The sequence below is a fragment of the Lynx canadensis genome, chromosome A3, assembly GCF_007474595.2.
Source record: "Lynx canadensis isolate LIC74 chromosome A3, mLynCan4.pri.v2, whole genome shotgun sequence".
Taxonomy (NCBI): domain Eukaryota; kingdom Metazoa; phylum Chordata; class Mammalia; order Carnivora; family Felidae; genus Lynx; species Lynx canadensis.
This window is the reverse complement of record NC_044305.1, coordinates 63,022,550-63,041,823: the sequence shown is the minus strand read 5'-3', so window position 1 is coordinate 63,041,823 and position 19,274 is coordinate 63,022,550. Positions and strand designations below refer to the sequence as shown.

At 40.0% G+C, this 19,274-nt stretch overlaps 1 protein-coding gene across 3 annotated transcripts in view; it reads right to left on the bottom strand.

Annotated features, from left to right (window-relative positions):
* Positions 1-942: 942 nt before the first annotated feature.
* Positions 943-19,274, bottom strand: part of PLEKHH2 (pleckstrin homology, MyTH4 and FERM domain containing H2) — a 115,418-nt gene continuing 97,086 nt past the window's right edge. Inside the window, exons 25-30 of one of the 3 annotated variants that reach the window (XM_030310500.2) lie at positions 16,382-16,523; positions 11,244-11,389; positions 10,063-10,192; positions 5,841-5,927; positions 4,011-4,148; positions 943-3,047 (exon numbers count right to left, since the gene is read on the bottom strand). In XM_030310500.2, the coding sequence (XP_030166360.1) occupies positions 2,862-3,047; positions 4,011-4,148; positions 5,841-5,927; positions 10,063-10,192; positions 11,244-11,389; positions 16,382-16,523 (829 nt within the window). In that variant the 3' untranslated portion in view covers positions 943-2,861. Of the gene's footprint in view, positions 3,048-4,010; positions 4,149-5,840; positions 5,928-10,062; positions 10,193-11,243; positions 11,390-16,381; positions 16,524-19,274 lie in introns of those variants that run through there. The other 2 variants (XM_030310501.1, XM_030310502.1) reach the window with 2 other exon arrangements.

Genomic DNA, 19,274 nt, shown 5'->3' with positions numbered 1-19,274 from the left:
CACATTAAATATCTGTGTGTGGATTTTACCTTAATTTGGAGTTTAAAGTGATTCCTATTGCAATAAAATCCCTTTCTTCTTCCAGGAAAAAGAAAATAGGGGAAAAATGTAAAAGGAGACACCATTTCTACAGGAACTGGTTAGCAGAGAAGCTTCTCCACGCTGTTATTCCTGCTCCTCACTTCCCTTCCCTCAGTCCCCACATCTCTAGAGCCTTTGATCCCCAAGAATCAGGCCAGAGATTCCGCACTGGGGAAGTCCAAATTCCGTGGCAGCTATGGGGTAGGTGGATAGGTGAAATATGTTCTTGGCAACCCAGGAACACTTAAAGTCCTTGTCTAGAGAAATATGATTATCCATGTGGCTAATTCTTCAGGATTATACTACAGTACAATTATGGTTTAAGTGTATTGTTCTAGGATCCTGGCCACCATGTATTTTTTCCTTTGGAAAAAATTTTCAGATAGTCAACTTATAAACACATTTTCAGAAGAAAGACTCTTTATAAGTTGTGACTAACTTTTCCTGTAAACTGAAAGTTAAATTCATTTCCAAGCTATGACACTATTTGACTTTAAGGACACACACACATAAAAACAAACAAACAAACAAACAAAACCCAGAACATTTACAATAAATGTTTAAAACACAGCCCATCAATTAGCTTGAAATAAGCTACTTATGGAGCTTATTATGAAATCACAGGAGAACCCCACAATTTATACATATTGTATATGTGTCAATATACATACGTACATCTTAAAGTTACAATTTGCCAAAACAGCTTCCTTTTATACGGATAAAACAAAGCAACACTGAAGACAAAGCATGAATGCAAGAGAAGGAGGTAATAACTACCATTTTCACTAGTAGTACACCTCAGCTTTGACAATGAAAACATTAGGTATTTCTCGAAGAGTATTCAAAAGATAATGCTCAAAATGGGTTTTGTAAATCATTTATTATGATTGAAAGGGAAGAAAATGATAGGAGACAAATATGACAATTAAACATGTAACGTTATTCTCTTGTAACCAATCATAATAACATACTTTGAATTTTTTAAATGGCTATATAAGTAATTTCCCAGAAAATAAAATTTTCACATCATCAGTTACAGAAAATTGATTTCTTTCCATCAAAATATTTTATCTCTGTTCTATCAAAAATAAATGCCACCATTTAAGCTAAGCCTTCACTACTTGTTCAAATGAGAAGATTTGGAGTGGGGTGTGCTTCCCCGATGGTGAAGTAGCTATTGCCTGGGAATAAAGTCCTCACACAGATGTAAGCTCTGCCAAGCCTCTCTGGCTTACCAACTAGTGATTACTGAACAGTTTCCTGGGAACTAAGAAACTCTGTTGGATGCCAGCCAAAAGACTCCTGAGAATCATCGCAAATTGGTAACTCGTTTATTCTCAAAAATCAACTTGCTTATGCAGAGAGTGGCTGTGGCTCAAAAGATTCGGGGAAATAGTAAATGGAAATCTATTTCTATGGGGTTTTTTGATCTTCTTTTTGTCATTCCCAATAAAGCAAAAATCTTAGCTGAGCAGTGTATTTCTTGGCTCTTCCCTTTCGAAGGACGCTAATACGAGATGGAATATTTTCAAAAGTCTTAGTGTGACAACAGTATATTGCCATAGGGAGAAAGCAGCAAAGAGGAAACTATGAAGGCTCTGCCAACAAATTAAATCAGCAGCTAACATTTTTTTTTTCAAATTGGTTAAAAAAAACAAATACCACACACAAAGTGATAAATACATGTCCAAAAAATAAATACAAATATTCTCCACATAAATAAAATTAAGTATACTCATGATTACTATTGCAATTAAACAGTTTTATAGTATAATTTTCATGTCTTATCACAGTTTCATTTTTATCATGAATACTAATTACTTTGTTTTGGCACATACTGGAACGAACTGACCACTCATGTATTCCAGCAAAGTAACACATTTCTAGACTCTCTCAACTAAAAGTTTACCTCCTTTGACAGAAGAATTCTTTCTCTTTTCTTTAAAAATATACTTTGGGGACATTTATACTAAAACCATAATTAAAAATGACTATACGAGGGCAAAGTTTTAAGCATCTGTTTGTTTTCAAAGATGTTATTTAACAAAATGAGGTCAAGATGACCCAGCACCAAATGCAAGGAAATGTGGGCAATATTCCAGTGAACTCGGGCCATCCAGTAATAGCCAAGGAATGTGAGGAGTCACTGTCTCGTTTTAAACTTTACACTCCAGTGATCCGAAAAGGTGACAGGCTGCACTTTCTAATACCACACAGGAGGCTCTGGTTACCTAACTCTTGTTTCTCGCGGTGATTCCTTGTGCCACAAGCACTGTGCCGGCTCTAAAACTGTGCCACTAAACAGCACCCTGCAGCTGTTGCTGACACTGTACATGTCCTTCCGAACACCATATCGTTCATTAAAAGCACACTTAATCACAGCACTTAATTTTTTGGCAGTGAGCGCTTCCAAATAATTAACTGGTTTGCCAAATGGGAGTTTGGTAGCTCCCTTTGCCAGAATATTTTTTTCAAGAGACAACACAATGCCACACTGCATGATGTGTCTGATGGCAAGGGACAAAGGAGGTGGAAAAAATGATGAATTCTAACCCATTTAATCTATGAGAATATCAGCACGTGGGCGAATTTTGTGCTTATGGTTCATTAGTCGTGTTCATTTGAATATTTAAGGATCAAGTGAAAGAGAGAAACGCCCACGTTTTTGAAGTTTGGAAAACCAGTGTGGGCGCAACACTGCCAGTGTGTCAACGCACTTATCTGCAGCTGATGCAGCCATTGGCTGGAGGACGGGAGTGAGGGTTCAGGCTCCCGAGCTTTCAGAGCAGAGTGGGGCCTTTGGTCGGTCTGCTGCTTGACAGCAGGGGCTGGCCTCCCGCTGCCCTGGCTTCCGGCCCCCGGGTCTGGGCTGAGAGCAGAGCCGGAGCAGAGAGGTGGTGAAAGGCTGCCTTTTGCTGATGGAAGTTGTTTATGTAACTGGCGATCAAAAGAGTGATTTCAAGAATCTAAAGCAAGAAAAATAGACTCGTTAATGCTCCGGAGAAGTTCAAATCACTTTCAAAAGAGGAAAGGGCTGGCGGTCTCCATATGTGCAAGTGCCCAGGCTAGCAGAATCCCCTCCTCTCCAGATCCGTGAAGTACTTACATGTTCAGCACCATCAAGGCACTGACATGTTCTCCTGCTGCTTAAACCGGTGGAAGAGTGGATCTTAACAATCAAATGTAGCGGCAATGTTTTGTGACGGTAAAAAATGTGACAGTAGCACAGGCTGCCAATTATGTGTGCATATGTGAATCAAGAACCTCAGTGCATAATATCAACTTTTTATTGAGACTAGGTGAAGTCCTGAGTATGTCTCAATCTTCTGCACTTACTGGCCTTTGCTTCAGTGTCTGCTATTGAAAAAAAGGTGTCAGATTCTAAAAAAGTAGTCTCTTTTGGTTGATAATTTTAAGACAATTTTAAAGTTTTAGGGAACTCGATGCTTCATTCTTTTACAAAAACTGGAATTACATACTAAAATGTAGCCCTTGTATTTATTGTTTTTACTTATCGACGTTAAAACTACAAAGGACAAGTAAAGTCTTAATTATAAAACCTCGCTCTTCCCACTAATGAGTCTGTAACTTGAATTACCCCAAGTAAATAAGATAATGTGTAAAAGGTACCTGACAACAACTTACATCAAGACCACTTATTTTGAACCTTCTGTATACCAGGCATTGGGCTAAGGCATTTTAACAATTCCATCATTTAATTCTTAAGCCAAAAAAAATAGGTAGCCTCCTATAATTTTTTAGAGGAGGAAACCAAAGCTTAGCAAGATGAGGTAAGCCAGAATTTAGACCTAGGATTGTCTGATTGTAAGTAAGTCTGTTTTCCCATCTGCAACCTACTTTTTGCACAATAAATGTGTTAGCATGAAAAAACTAGTATAAAAAAAGCTGGTAGAAAGGCTTCTACTCACCTTGGGTTTTGCCATGGCAAAAAGTAATTTCTCTGTTGGTTTGTCCTTTGAATGTGTATTGTTAATGACTATCATAAAATCATCTTGATGACCTCCAAAGGTCATTAGACTCTTGTACACATAGCTGATTATTAACCTCTTCAAAGAGAAGAAAAAGTTAATATCTTATATACTCTTTACTTTCAAAGAAAGATGAGAAATGATTAATAGCATATATTTCCATTAAAATGCTGATATCAATGAAACTAACTTAACATTATATGTTAACTATACTTCACTAAAAAAGAAAAATGCTGGTATTAATTACATATAATACAAAAAATTATTTCCTAAAAGAAAATCTGTTATGATTTAAAATAGTAATGTACTAATTTTATGGAGGCATCATTTACGTTTATAATTAAAATATAGTTTGATTCTGAAGCTAATAACTCACTGCAGACAAAACAGAAAATACAAAAAGAAAATCAAAAGCACCTATATTCCAGCATCCAGTAGAAGAACACGGTTAATACCTTTGTAAATGTCCTTCAAGATCTCTCTCTATACATATTAGGTTGAACCATGTGAAACTGATACTTTTTTTTTTGAAACTGATACTTTCTAAGGTAAAAAATGGTCGGTCAAATATCGGCAAAACTATATGGTTCACCCTGATATATAGATTTTGATATATATAAACAGAAATAGTATGGTGCATATTGTTCAAGATTCTGCTTCTTTTTAAATTTAACAGCAAATTATAAATATCTTCCCATGACAACAAATATACTTGTATAACATTATTTGAAATGATTTGATAGATAATCCTTTATTTAACCAATCTCTTATTGCAGGAAATTTAAATCATTTTTTATTTGTTACTATCTTGAACAATACTTCAATGCGTATATTCTGACATGTTTCATAATACACATATCTAATTATTTCTTTAGTTGTAAATCTCAATTAGAGGAATTGTTACTTCAAAAAAGTAAGGACAATTTTGAGAATATTTCCAAATTCTCCTGGGGAAAAGTTATATCCAGTTATATTCCCAGCACTGTAGTCTTGCTAACACTAGATATCACCATTCTTTTATTTATTTTTTATTTTTTTGAAGAAAGAGAGAGAGCAGGGGAGGGGCAGAAAGAGAGGAGGAGAGAGAGAGAATCCCAAGCAGGCTCCATGCTGTCAGTGCAGAGCCCAACTCCAGGCTCGATCTCATGAACCATGAGATCATGACCTGAGCCGAAACCAAGAGTTGGGCACTTAACCGACTGAGCCACCCAGGTGCCCCTACATTAATGTTATCTTAAAGATTCTCATTTACACAGGAAGCAATCTTCCTAACACTATAAATGAATAGTTGTTTTATGAATACAACCATGGTTGCAATTTAGTCATGGTATTTAGTATTTTCCTCATATGCAATTCAAAACCTGTCCAATCTTGTTTTAAAAGATTAAATAACAATCACAGTTGTATTTGTAAAAATGACTATTCATGATAGTATTAGGAAGAATGTTATGGGGGCACTTGGGTGGCTCAGTTGTTTAAGCATCAGACTGTGGCTCAGGTATTGATCTAACGGTTCATGGGTTTGAGCCCTGTGCTGACAGCTCAGAGCCTGGCGCCTGCTCTGGATTCTGTGTCTCCCTCTCTCTGCCCCTACCCCCATTCATACTTTATCCCTCTCTGTCTCTGAAAAAAGTAAACGTTCAAAAATTTTTTTTTAGAAAGGAAGGATGTTATCTGTGTATAAGAAAAAGCGTATGAAGAGATCATTACCTTCTATGTATGTACATTGAGCAATGCAAACAGTTGACTCAACGTGCAACTTAATCTTACCATGGAATTGTATTCTAAGACGCTTAAGCCATCCTCGTGGATAGCCAGCCACATGACAGTACTTCCGAGTGGTGATGGAGTTATGGGCTGTGAAGAGATGAAAACATAATAAACGCTAACTAAATCACAGAAATAGTTTTTAGTCACAATGCAGTGCAACATTTGCAACAACAACAGCAACTTATTTTTATTAAAAATACCTCCTGAAGGAGAAAAAAGAGAACACGAAACCTACAGGGGGAAAAATCTCTCCTGGGGCAGAGGCGGTGGCATGTAATGGAAAGAGCAGTGAATCTGACAGCAGGGGACCTGGGTCTGCGTTCTCAATCTGCCATTTATTAGCTGTACAATTGGAAATGCTACTGAATCTCTCTGAGGCTCAATTTCCTCATCTTTAACATGGAACAACAGTGTTTACATCTTATTTTTCTTTTGTGTTAAGAGGCTAAGAGTTAATAAGCTTGTTGGTTTTCTATGAGGACCAAAATCCTAATGAAACAAAATACATGTGTGTTTCTAAGGTGTGTAAATGCATACTTTTTCTGAAAGTTTATTGAATCTGACACTCAAATGACTCATAATGATAGAATAAAAAGAAAAGATGAAACTGTGTGATGAATGGTAATGAGAAATACCAAATTTTCCACTAAATTCCTTATTGTAAAAAACAATGAAATTATATTAATAAAAAGAATCTCTCACCACTAAACCCCAATTAAAACCCATGAATGTTTTCGAGCACTCCACAATGATTGCTCAACAATAAGTGAATTTAACAATGACTAAAATTCTAACAAAAACTTAACTACTTTTCCTAAACCTTATGAAAGTATGCTGAGGCCATAGATAAGCAACTGGGATGAATCTGTAGTATTTATACATATACTATATTTGTATAAGGTAAAAGTTATCAGAATCTCATGTATAAAAACCCCTGGGTTACTATCTACTGAGAGTCTGTTTGCTAAGGCTAGGCAAGCATTAAAAGGATGCTGGGGTGCCTGGGGGGCTCAGTCAGTGAAGTGTCCGACTCTTGATTTCAGCTCAGGTCATGATCCCAGGGATTGAACCCTGCATCGGGCTCCAGGCTGTGTGAGCCTCCTTGGCATTCTCTCTCTTTCCCTCTGCCCCTCCCCGTGCTCATGTTCTCTCTCTCTTTTTTTAAACAATTTAAAAAAATATATATGTATGTGTGTATATACACACACACACACACACACACACACACACACACACACACATATATATGATGCCATTTAACCTAAGCCATTGAACCCCCCAGTCCTTTGACAAACAAAATGTTGTTTTTATTGTCCTTTGGTCAAACAAAATATGGCATATACATGCAATGGAATATTATTCAGTTTTTTTTGTTTTTTTTTTTAATTTTTTTTCAACGTTTATTTATTTTTGCGACAGAGAGAGACAGAGCATGAACGGGGGAGGGGCAGAGAGAGAGGGAGACACAGAATCGGAAACAGGCTCCAGGCTCTGAGCCATCAGCCCAGAGCCCGACGCGGGGCTCGAACTCACGGACCGCGAGATCGTGACCTGGCTGAAGTTGGACGCTTAACCGACTGCGCCACCCAGGCGCCCCTATTCAGTTTTTAAAAAGAAGGAAATTTGGATACACGTTACAACACTGGATGAACCTTGAAGACATTCTGCATAGAAAAATAAGCCAATCACGAGGATGTAGAGAAAGAGGAACCCTTCTGCACTGTTGGGGGGAAAGTAAACTGGTGCAGCCACTCTGGAAAACAGTGTGGAGGTTCCTCAAAAAGTTAAAAATAGAACTACACTACAACCCAGCAACTGCACTAGTAGGTATTTATCCAAAGGATACAAACTTGCTGATTCGGAGGCACACTTGCACCCCAATGTTTATAGCAGCACTGTTGACAATAGCCAAATTATGGAAAGAGCCCAAATGTCCATCGACTGATGAATGGATAAAGAAGATGTGGTATGCATATAAAATGGAATACTACTCAGCGATTAAAAAGAATGAAATCTTGCCATTTGCAACAACATGGATGGAACTAGAGGGTATTATGCTAAGTGAAATTAGTCGGTCAGAGAAAGACAAATATCATATGATTTCACTCATATGTGGAATTTAAGATGAAAACAGATGAACATAGGGAAGGGAAGCAAAAATAATATAAAAAACAGACAGGGAGACAAACCGTAAGATACTCTTAAATACAGAGAACAAACTGAGGGTTTCTGGAGGGGTTGTGGGTGGGGGGATGGGCTAAATCAGCAAGGGGCATTAGGGAGGGCACTTGTTGGGATGAGCACTGAGTATCATATGTAAGTGATGAATCACTAAATTCTATTCCTGAAATTATTATTACACTATATGTTAACTAACTTGGATTTAAATGAAAAATAATAATAATTTAACAAAAGAAAAAAAGAAAAAAAGAAAAAGAAGCCAATCACAAAAGGACAAATAGTGTATGATTCCTCTTACATGAGGTTTCTAGAGCAGTCAAATACACAGAACAGGAAGCAGAATGGCGGATATCAGGGCCCCGGGAGAAGGGAGAATAAGGAGTACGGAGGTTTAATCTGGGAAGATGAAAAAGTTGTGGAGATGGATGGTGGTGAGGGGAGCATGATAATGTGAATGTGCTTAATGCCACAGAAACGTACACTTAAAAACGGCTAAAATAGGGAAAAAAGTTAAAACGGTGTATTTGATAGTATATATACTTACAGCCCCCGATGGATGCTATTAAGCAAAGGAGGTGTCTGCATAGAATAAAGAAAGAAGAGTAAAGAAAAGATGCCAGTCATGCAACAAGCAAATGCTACATCATTATTTAATAATATTTCTGTGCTAAAAAAGCACAGAGCATATAATCAAAGAAGAATATTTAGTATTCCTTCCGATGCTGAAATCAGAGTTAAAATTCAGTGTAAAATGCTACTCTACAGTTCAAATCTAGTCCTTACATTTGTAAAAAACATGTTCAACTCCTTGCAAATATATTCATTTCACAGATGTTTTAAGCATAATGACAGCACCCACTTACTCATTAGTATACAGCTTTCAGTACCAGGAGCAGAATTTCTTACCGCACAATGATACTGTCACTCATGGAATTAGAATGAGAAGATACCCTAGATTTTACTTTTCTAGTCTGAGTTGTCACTTACAGATGATAAAAATGAGGTTCAGAGAGGCTAACTGACTTGCCCAAAGTGGCACAGCTATTCAGCAAAAATGTATTACGTGGTATCTATATGCAAAGAATAACGGTGTGCACAAGATGAGGATTTTAGGATCAGTGAGTCTACACCCTCAAGATGCCTACAACTTATTAATGACGACAGACCAAACACATACACACATATACCACAAAACAAGGAGTATTTTAGGAGCCTGAGAGACTATAAAGTGACACGGTTCCACAGAAAGAAGAGTTCAAAAAGTACAGTTCTTCTCTTGGGGATTGGGCTGGCCACCTGCTGGCAGGGCTCACCTCTCCTTCCTCAGTATTCCCACAGCGCCCTGTCCCTGTCACTCTTAACCATGTTCACTCTACAGTGCTTGTTTGCGGGCCTGTTGCAACACTGGATTGTGGGGTCCCGGAAGTTTGGGTACAACCCATCTGAAACCATGGGCTTATGTATCTCTAGATACATAATGTTTGCAAACAGAAGTCACTAGACATTAAATAAACAAGCAAACGAGTGAGAGAGTAAATGATAAATGGGTGAGAGGATGCATGGATGCGGACAAGAAAGTGGAGTTCAGCTGCTGCCTTCAGTCTAGTGATGAGCCCGCAGAATGCAGGTGACTTAAGGTTGGCGGCAAGACGGAGAAGCTGGTAACACTCCTGCCCTTTCCTTAGTGTCCCTTCATGGTTTTCTTTTCTTTTCTTTTTACATTTATTTTAGAGAGGGAGGGTGTGAGCGGGGGAGAGGGGCAGAGGGAGAGAGACAGAGAATCTTAAGCAGGCTCCACGCTCAACTTGGAGCCCAATGCAGGACTCGATCCCACAACCCTGAGATCATGACCTGAGCTGAAATCAAGAGTCAGATGCTCAACAGACTGAGCAGCCCAGGCATCCCGCCTTATTTTCTTTTTAAAAGCTGGATATACTAAACTTGGGGTCACTGTGGTCACTGTTTTACTTCAGTGAACTGCACAGGGGCAACTATACAGGTGAACGTTTCTATTCCACATCTCCCTCCCATCCTTTCTTACTTTTGCAAGAAATAACTTGGCACCAAAGAATGGCCACTTCCTGGCTACTGTCAAATAAATGCGCACACAATCAGCAGCACTGTGTCCCCGGAGGGCCATCCATCTGGTTGACAGTCGCTGGCAGAGCTGCCTAAGAAAAGAACAGAAACGAAAACGCAAAAGCAAAAACAAAAACATAAACAGTGTATCCTCCTCCCAAGGCAAAGCTCTCCTTGAGCCAATCCTAGGACAATTGGGGTACTGAGGTGTCACCCAGGAGGAGCTGTGATCTTGTGACTCCCATCTCACCACTGTCCACCCTTGTCCTTTTGGCACATTCCTCTCACTAAATTCTCATACTATTAGTGCTTTCAGCATGATCCAAGTTCCCCATCTCCCACCCCCATTGGGCAAAGTTTTTAAAGTCTGATAAGCTAACATCAAACCTTAGTGTAAATTAGTTTTAAAAGGTAATTTCTCATTGGAATGGCTTTCATTTTTAAAGAGAAGTACAAGACATTGAAACCAAAGAATGAATCCCTAATGGGGGAATTTTAGGTACTACCACCCCTGGCTTAGAGAGATGTTAGCTGCAGGGGAGATGCCTTAAATAAAATCACAATGGCAACTGCTTACTTCTACAGAGAAAAGAGCCTGATCTTAAATGTTTCTATTTTGGAAAACTCATTGAATTGGATTTGCCTCTATTTTTAAATTGAATTACCCTTTCTTCATATAGTCTCTAAAACCAAAATTCCAAATTATTTGAATTCAAACAAAAATTTATATTAAAAAAATCTTGTGTAGGCAGATAGTTTGTTTTTATTCTAATCTGTTTATAATAGAATACCCCAAGAGATACAACTTTTTGGTAAACACTTCATAACACTAAACACAGTACTGGCCATTTTTTTTTTCTTTTTATTAGTAGGGTTAATTTGGACAAGAATGAATAAGATCAAATGAAAAGTAGATCTTCTAACTTAAGGTAAACATCTTTTCTTTAAAACTTTAAATACGGATTTTCAAGTTTCTAGGCCCATCTTAAATGAGAAGATCAATAACCTCTTGGTAGTCAACAGTATTAAAAAAATCTTAAGAAAATGATCACGTATGATTTTCATCTTTAAAATTTGAACAGAAAAATATCACCAAGAGACCAGTGTGACTCTACCCTTAAAGAGTCACAAGTACTTCCTTACCTTAACTGTTCTTCAGAGGAGTCATCTCTATACCTTTTAGGATAAAATTTTTCTATGACTTGTTTTAGAGTTTGATTTGCTTTGCACTGATTAGGAACATGCCCTGCTGGAGTTGAAAAGGGTCTTTCAAAATCTCCAATCTCCACCTAATTGCAAATCCAAAAAGAAAATAAAGGGTATTGAAGAGGTTTTTTTTTTTAATTAGTTTCATTGTTTCTGAACATTCTTTATAATATATAAATCTATTTGTCGTGATTGTGTGATTATGGAAATTACAACCATACATAAGTATTAATAAAATCTAAATTCCATTTGAATTCTAATTTAGAAAAAAATCTGTAATTCAAACATTTCAATTCCATTTCTACACCAACCACTCTTGGTTAATGTTGCCATCTAGTAGTATTTGCTAAGGGCCACTAATACTATTAGCTATAAGAGCATAGGATAATTTTTTGTTTTTAGGGTACTATTTTAGTTGCTAATAATAAAGCAAAATGGGAGCTAATAATAAAAGACAAAAGAGTTATAAAGCTATGAGAAATCTCAGAAAAGTATTATTTGTACTTAAGGGTCTCCACTGAATATGATGGGAGTAAGAATGACATTCTCATTACTGTCTTCCTAGATTTTCTGCATAAATGGTTCTGTATCCATCCACTTGCCCTATTATTCTGGGAATAGAGTCCTGTATTTCCCTTTCATCTTGAATGAAAGAATGTTCAATCCTTTCTCTATGAACAGACTACACAGATGCCATTCTCTACCACCCACCCATCTCTCTAACCACTCATCCACCCATTCATTCGTCCAAACCTATATGGAGTCTCCATTATATGTCAGGCACATATTAAGTGAAGTGAGAAAAAACAAACAAACAAACAAACAAAAAACAGCTGAGCACAGTTCCTACCCTCAAAGAGTTTATTGTCCAACAGAGGAGGCTGAAGTATAAACAAGTTGAGTATAAACAAGTTGTTTATATTTGTAACGACCCATGTCAAGTGCCTTATATAGGGTACCAAAGAGGGCTCAAGGAGGGAAATGGAGTGGGGACATTCAGATGAATGTCCTACTGATCATTCACATCCTTACCTACAACACTCCCCAATAAACAGATGGAGGGTTCCATCCAGACTAGGCTGGGTCTCCATCTCAAGGGGTTGTTCTGCCTCCAGGTAAGCTGTTAGCACAACCAGCCTCTGAGATTCTGACCCCTGTGGCTTCTATTTTCTAGCTCTTAGTCTGATCCATTGCCATCTAAATTCCTTAGCTGAACCTTACACTTACAGTGTATTCTACCTTTCCAGGTTCTCTGACCAGTTTCTTAGTTGTTGGTTTCTTGGCTTGGCCCTGCTATTCAATTCTCATCCTCATTTCCTACCTCCTTCCCTAATTTCCCCACACTAAATATAAGCTGTCCATCTGTTCTTCAAACATACTGAAATCCTTCCCCCAGAGCAAGCTTTTTATTGTCCTCACCTATCACCAGACCATACTTGGCACAACTATCTGTGAAACCTAAGAGCAAGCTTCATCCCCCAAGGAGATGGCAGTTGGACAACCAACAGTCACAAAAATAGGCCATTCAAGGCAACGTTTTCTCTTAGGGAACCGTACAGTGGAATCTCCAAGGTCAGTGTCAGGAGGAGCACATAAATGTTTGCAGGATAACTGAAAATCAACTCAGAGAGTTCCCAATATGACTCACATCGACACGATGCCCTACCAGACACTATGCACAATGATTAACGATCAGCTCCAAGAATTTCCTAAGAAAGAGAGTATCAACAAGGGCCTAAAGATAGTCAAATCTTCAACAGAAAGAACTTTTCTTCTACAGATCTCAGATTAGTATATTTAATTTGTCTTCACAAAGACTACTCTGAGGAAAAGAGTTTGGAGATATTATTTAATTTTCCTTTCATAGATGGAGAAATTATACTTTTCAGTCAGTAACATGTTCAGAATTTTCTAGGTGTATGCATAGTCTTACCTCCCTACTCTTTCTTCAAATTCATCTAAAACATGTTAGAAGTATATCTCTCTCAAAGACATTATAATTTTTCTCAGAAAAACTTTCTGATAAAATTAAAAATTGAAAGAGGAAGACTAACTTAAATTTTAGTGAAAATGAGAGTGATTTTAAAGAGATGCCTTTAGAGGACTAGAACCTAGAATGGCAAGGGATAGGAAATCATACCTAATCCTATAACCAAGAAAGTTTGTGACCTATTTGTCTTTTCCTTAGCTTTTCATTGCTTGCAAAATGAGAACCCTCAGTGCAGCAGGGATGCTTTAAAGTTTGGAGGACCATAAAATTGTTATAAAAAGTAAACTCAATTATTAACTATTCATTCATCCAGTGGAGAATGGACTATGTGTAAGGCACTGTGCTAGGTACAAAGATGAATAGGGACAGCCCTTTCCCTCGGGGAGGCTACAGCCAGTGGTGCGAAGCAGAAACGAATAATAATAAACCTTTGAGGTAAAGACAGTACCGTGCAGGACATGACAAAAACCCCAAGAAGGACACTTAACCCACGCAGGCAGAATTCAGGAAGGCTTCCTGGAATTAGTGACACCTCAGATGAAAATTGAAGGATAAATTGAGGGGCACCTGGGTGGCTCAGTCATTTAAGCATCTGACTCTTGGTTTCGGCTCAGGTCATAATATCGCAGTTATGGGTTCAAGCCCCATGTCAGGCTCTGTGCTGACAGCAAGGAGCCTCCTTGGGATTCTCTCTCTCTGCCCCTCCACCAATTGCTCTCTCTCAAAATCAATCAATCAATAAATAAATTTTTTAAAAAAGGATACATTGAAAGTAACAGGTGAAGGAATGGGGGTTGAGATGTTCCAGGCGGAGCGGACAAATAAGTACACAGAAGAGGTAAGAAAAAGTGACCCATACGCAAGTCAGGGAATTGTGCAGGGAACCAAAGTTTCCATTTTGCTGGAGCATAAAGTTCAAAGCAGGGAATATTAACAGATGACGCTGGAGAGGCAGGCGGAGTGCAGCTCACAAATGCCCTGTGTAAACAAGGGAATGACAGCGAGATCCACCTGTCGGCTAGACCTCCACCCCAATTCCAGAGCTTCCAAACAAAGCACCACGGCTCAGCCTCCCAGCCGGGTCTTAAGAAAATGGCGGCCCCCACTTCCTGTCCCTCTTTCCAGACGTTGCTCTTGCCACCCAACCGCCATTCTGTGCGGAAGCACACGCAGCCACATGAAGAAGCCACGTGTAGGTGTTCCCACTGATGGCCCCAGCTCAAGTCCCAACTAACAGCCAGCAGCTGATGCCAGACATGTGAGTGAATTCTGCAGCGGCAGAGTCACAGCCAGCCTTCGAGCAAGGCCAGCTGCGGCCATATGCAGCAGAGACCAGCTGTCTTTACTCATCCCTGCCCAAACTATTATGTTAAGTGGCTGAGTCCTGCTGTCCTTACTCATCCCTGCCCAAACTACTATGTTAAGTGGCTGAGTCCTGCAGTCATTTCTTTATGTAGCAATAGCTAACTAGAACAATCTCTCTAGCATCTGGGTGGAGCACAGATTTGTAGGGGATCAGACCAGAGAAAGGCTCATGAGCTAGAAGCCTGCTGCAGGAGAGCAGGCTGGACACGATGGTGGTCCGACACCCAGCAATGGTGACCAAAATGCAGACGAGTGAAGAGGAGAATGTATCTTAGAGTTACAATGGGCAGGATGTGGTGACTGGTGGGACCGAGTGAAAAGGAGGGCAGTCGGTGATGATTCCTGGACTCGAAGCTTGCATGAGGAGACAGCAGCACAGTGAAGATACAGAAGGTGAAGGAAAAGGACAGAAGACAGTTTGGTTCCTGCCAGGCCGAATTTAAGGAGTGCATGAGAGAAGTGAACTGGAGAGAAAAGATTTGGGAACCCCTGGCACAGGTGGTAAATAAAGAGATGTCCTGGGACGGTGTGCCCTGTGCAAGGACCACAGACTTCCGGACATCTAAGCCTTTGTCCCAATGACGTATCACAGAGTTGCCTTAACATTGTTCCTTAATTAAGCTGTGCAGAGACTCATTTGTGGTGGAGACTGTGAGCTGCCTCTTACGACTCTTCTCTCCTTTCCGAGTAATAAAAACCTTGGACTTACTTAGGAGCTGTGCTCCTTGCCAGCCAGCTAAGACCATATTTGCTAGTCTCCCTTGTAGGCTGGCAAGGCCATACGACCAAGTTCTGACCAGGGAGACATAAATGGAAGTGTTCTCTGGGTAACTTCTGGAAAGTTTCTCAAAGGAGGAAAGGCATGCCCTGCTTCAGCCCTTCCTCCATCCTGATGCCTGGGACACTGATGTAATAGCTGGAGCTCTGGTAGATCTCCAGGACCATGAAAAGGACATGTTAGGGAAAGAAGATAAAGCCCATGCCTCTGGCGACTCTGCAGAGGTGCCAGATTGCCTGTCTCTCTACGTGACAGACAAATACCTTTCTATTTGGATTAAGTCACTATTGATTTCTGCGTGTGTTTATAAACGTCTGAACTTAATCCTATCAGTACAATAGGTAAATAAAAGAAAGTGCTCTAGTCTTTTAAAAGACCCATTCCTTTTTTTTTTTTTTTTTTTTTTTAGTATTTATTTAGTTTTGGGAGGGCGCAAGCAGGGGAGGGGCAGAGAGAGCGGGACAGAGGATCGAAGCGGGCTCTGCGCTGACAGGCTGACAGCAGCAAGCCTGATGCAGGGCTCGAACTCACGAACCACGAGATCGTGACCTGAGCCGAAGTCAGACGCTCAACCGATTGAGCCACGCAGATGCCCCGAAAAGACCCATTCCTATTAGATTACTGAATGATTTCAGCACGGCATCTTCAGCCCTGCAGCTCTACACTGAAATTCCTTTACTAAATGCAGAGCCTAGTGGGATACTGTTAAGATAACTAAGAAACCAGGTTCCACGAGGAATACTGTCTCAGTCAACATCACCGCCGTGGTTGTCAGCAATTCAGAGTCAAACTGTAATTATATGCCTGTAAGTTTTAAGGTGTTAATCACAGCAACGTGAATTTAAAGAATTACAAGGTATATTGTTTTGCTATACTTCAATCAATGTAGAAATTAGGATCTTACGTTTAACAAAATATTACTTTATAAAACATGGAAGTTACCTGAGCTAAAAGAGCTGCCATTTCTAATGCCAGGTCCTTGTTCAGAGGAAAAAGTCCGTTTATTATTTGATCATTTGTCTGATACATTAACAGCAACTTTTCTCTATCAGTCTCTCCGCGAGCTTGCATTGAGAAATACAGTCTTAAAAGAAGAGGAAATCTTTCGTTACATGGTATTCTTACAAAGAAAGAAAGGAAAGACAAATCCAGGGGACTGATACAGGGTTATTCTAAGGTAGTTCTCTACGTGATACAAACTTAGAGCATGACTCTCAGTCCGTCTCTGTTTCTGTTTCATATTAATATTTCCAGCGAACAGAGGAAAAGCTGCTTTGAGGTTAAGGAATGCTTCTATGCTATTTTTTATGCCCTAAAATACCCAATCCTTTACTGAGGAAGGACCTAAGGTACTGAACGAAATTAAATATGCCCTTTCTTGTAAGGAATGCTGATGTAACCTTTCAATTCAATGGGCTGTATAAAAGCAATTGTCAAAACACTCATGATCTTTCCTAAATACCTTGGAAATATCACGGAAGAGAAAAATGAAGATCTGAATTCAAACTCAACATCAGGGGTGCCTGGGTGGCTCAGTCAGTTAAGCATCCGACTTCGGCTTAGGTCATGATCTCGCGGTTCATGGGTTTGAGCCCCGCATCAGGCTCTGTGCTGACAGCTCAGAGCCTGGAGCCTGCTTCAGATTCTGTGTCTCCCTCTTTCTCTGCCCTTTCCCCCACTCACACACACACACACTCTCTCTCTTTCTTTCTCTCAAAAATAAATAAACATTAAAAAAATTTAAAAAATCAACATCAAATTGGGGGTGGCAGTTTTCTCTGGAGGGTCTAAAAGATATTATTTGTACATTTTAACTTTTTTCCCCCCACATCCAGGTAAGCATCTTTAGGAGCTCAAACATAGTTTACATGTGGTTATTATTACTTGTTGAAATAGGAGATATCTTCTGTTTGCCTAGGAGGACTTCAGCATTTCAGTGATCATCTTTATTTATTCACTATGCCACTCCACTATTTGGGAGACCTCTGGGGGCTCTGACTTCAGGCTGCATACCAGGCACAGGGTGCTATAAATGCTGTAGATGTTACAACGATGGGGTGGGTAAGCAATACACTGCTATACTTGAATGTTGGCAGGACAACAGAGTGGCAGGAAAAGAGAGATTTAGATTCAGCATGTGTTAGGAATGTGCCCAATTAGCTCTAAGTGGATTTTCAGCCTTTTCCTCCCCACACCCTTCCAGGAGAGGACACACTGGCATCAGTTACAGTATCTTTCACACTAATTATCTCTGTTGGCAGGGAATCTCAGGGAAGCATGGTGGGTGGACTCTAAAAAGCTCTTCCCTCCCATGACTTTGATAATTCTTCCCACCCACCACACTTAGGAATCACCAACTCATGCAATCATTCAGAGTGGTCTCTGGAAAAAACAAATCCTAAGCCCTACTCATCTGTGACTGCATGATGATAAACTGTTAACTCACAGAAGACTATGGATGGGCAATAGAAACAGAGTCTAAATTCAAAATGCTACTAGGGTCCCTGGGTGGCCCGGTCGGTTAAGTATCTGACTCTTGATCATGGCTCAGGTCATGATCTCACAGTTCATGAGTTCGAGCTCCACATTGGGTTCTGCATTGATGGTGTGGAGCCTGCTTGGGATTCTGTCTCTCCTTCTCTCTGCTCCTCCCCTGCTTGTGCGCTCTCTCTCTCAAAATAAATAAATAAACTTAAAAAAAAAAAAGAGAGAGAATGCTATCAGCAAAGTGATATAAAACAAAGAGAATAAAGTTTAAGAAGAAAGCCCTCTCTTTTCAGCATAGCTTATTTCCTCCACTTGAAGTTAAGAACTATGTCTTACTCTGGTTTAAGTAAGGTTTTTAATAAAAGTTTGAATTGATAATAAAGGTAGAGGGAAAAAAGGACCAGATATGCAAACAGGTGCGGGCAAGAAGACCTAAAGTGCATTTTCTATTCTTATTGGCATGCTGGAAAGACGGACCTGGGAGGGGAAATGAAGCACTATGATCAAAAAGGGAAAAGCAATCCAGGGCAAGTATATAGGAAGACAATACGTACAATCGTTGACTGAAGCTCCTAAAGAAACAGTTTGCACTCCAACGACTGTACAAGGACTTGGAGAGAATGTGGAAAGGAACCAAAGAGTCACAAAAATGATCGAGAGTCAGAAACTCAAATCCACAGTCTTGGACAGACGAGGTGCCAGGGGAATGTGATGTGAGTGTCCCCAAAATGACCAGCTTCTAGGCACTCCCTAGTCCCAAAGAGGCCTGCAGCAGAGGAAGTGGGCTTCTCTTCTGCAGGCAGGGCCTGGGTTAGACAGCAGGGTATCTGCAAATGTGCACCTCCTTACTTGATACCAGGAAGCGGAATACTGTGGGATGGAAATGTTCAGGACCAGTTCTGACCCCTGGACACTGCTTCTGAACGCGGTAGGGCTCTCAGCGCTGCTGGGGAACCCTTTGTTTGCCTCCAACTGGCTCTGTATTTCGTTCCTAAGAGCATTTACATCCTACTGTCGTCTTTCTCCTCCCCTTGTTAACTTGCTGAAGGGGCAGCTTGCCTTCACCTTCCAGTTACCTTTCCGTCTCTCCTCCATCCACCATGGTCTACGGATAACACCGCTGAACTGCAGTCGTGAACCCCCCCCCCCACAACCCCTTGCCTGCCGCTGCCTCTCTGGCTACCATCTCAAGTCACCTGCTCAGAAAGCACCACTCTGCAAAGGCTTCCTCTATGGTCCCACAATGTCTTGTATATACACATGTTATATTCATGGTAAGAGCCAATATTGGTAGACGTTTACTGTGTGGCTAGATCCGAGTGCTGTACATTTGCCAACATACAGTCCT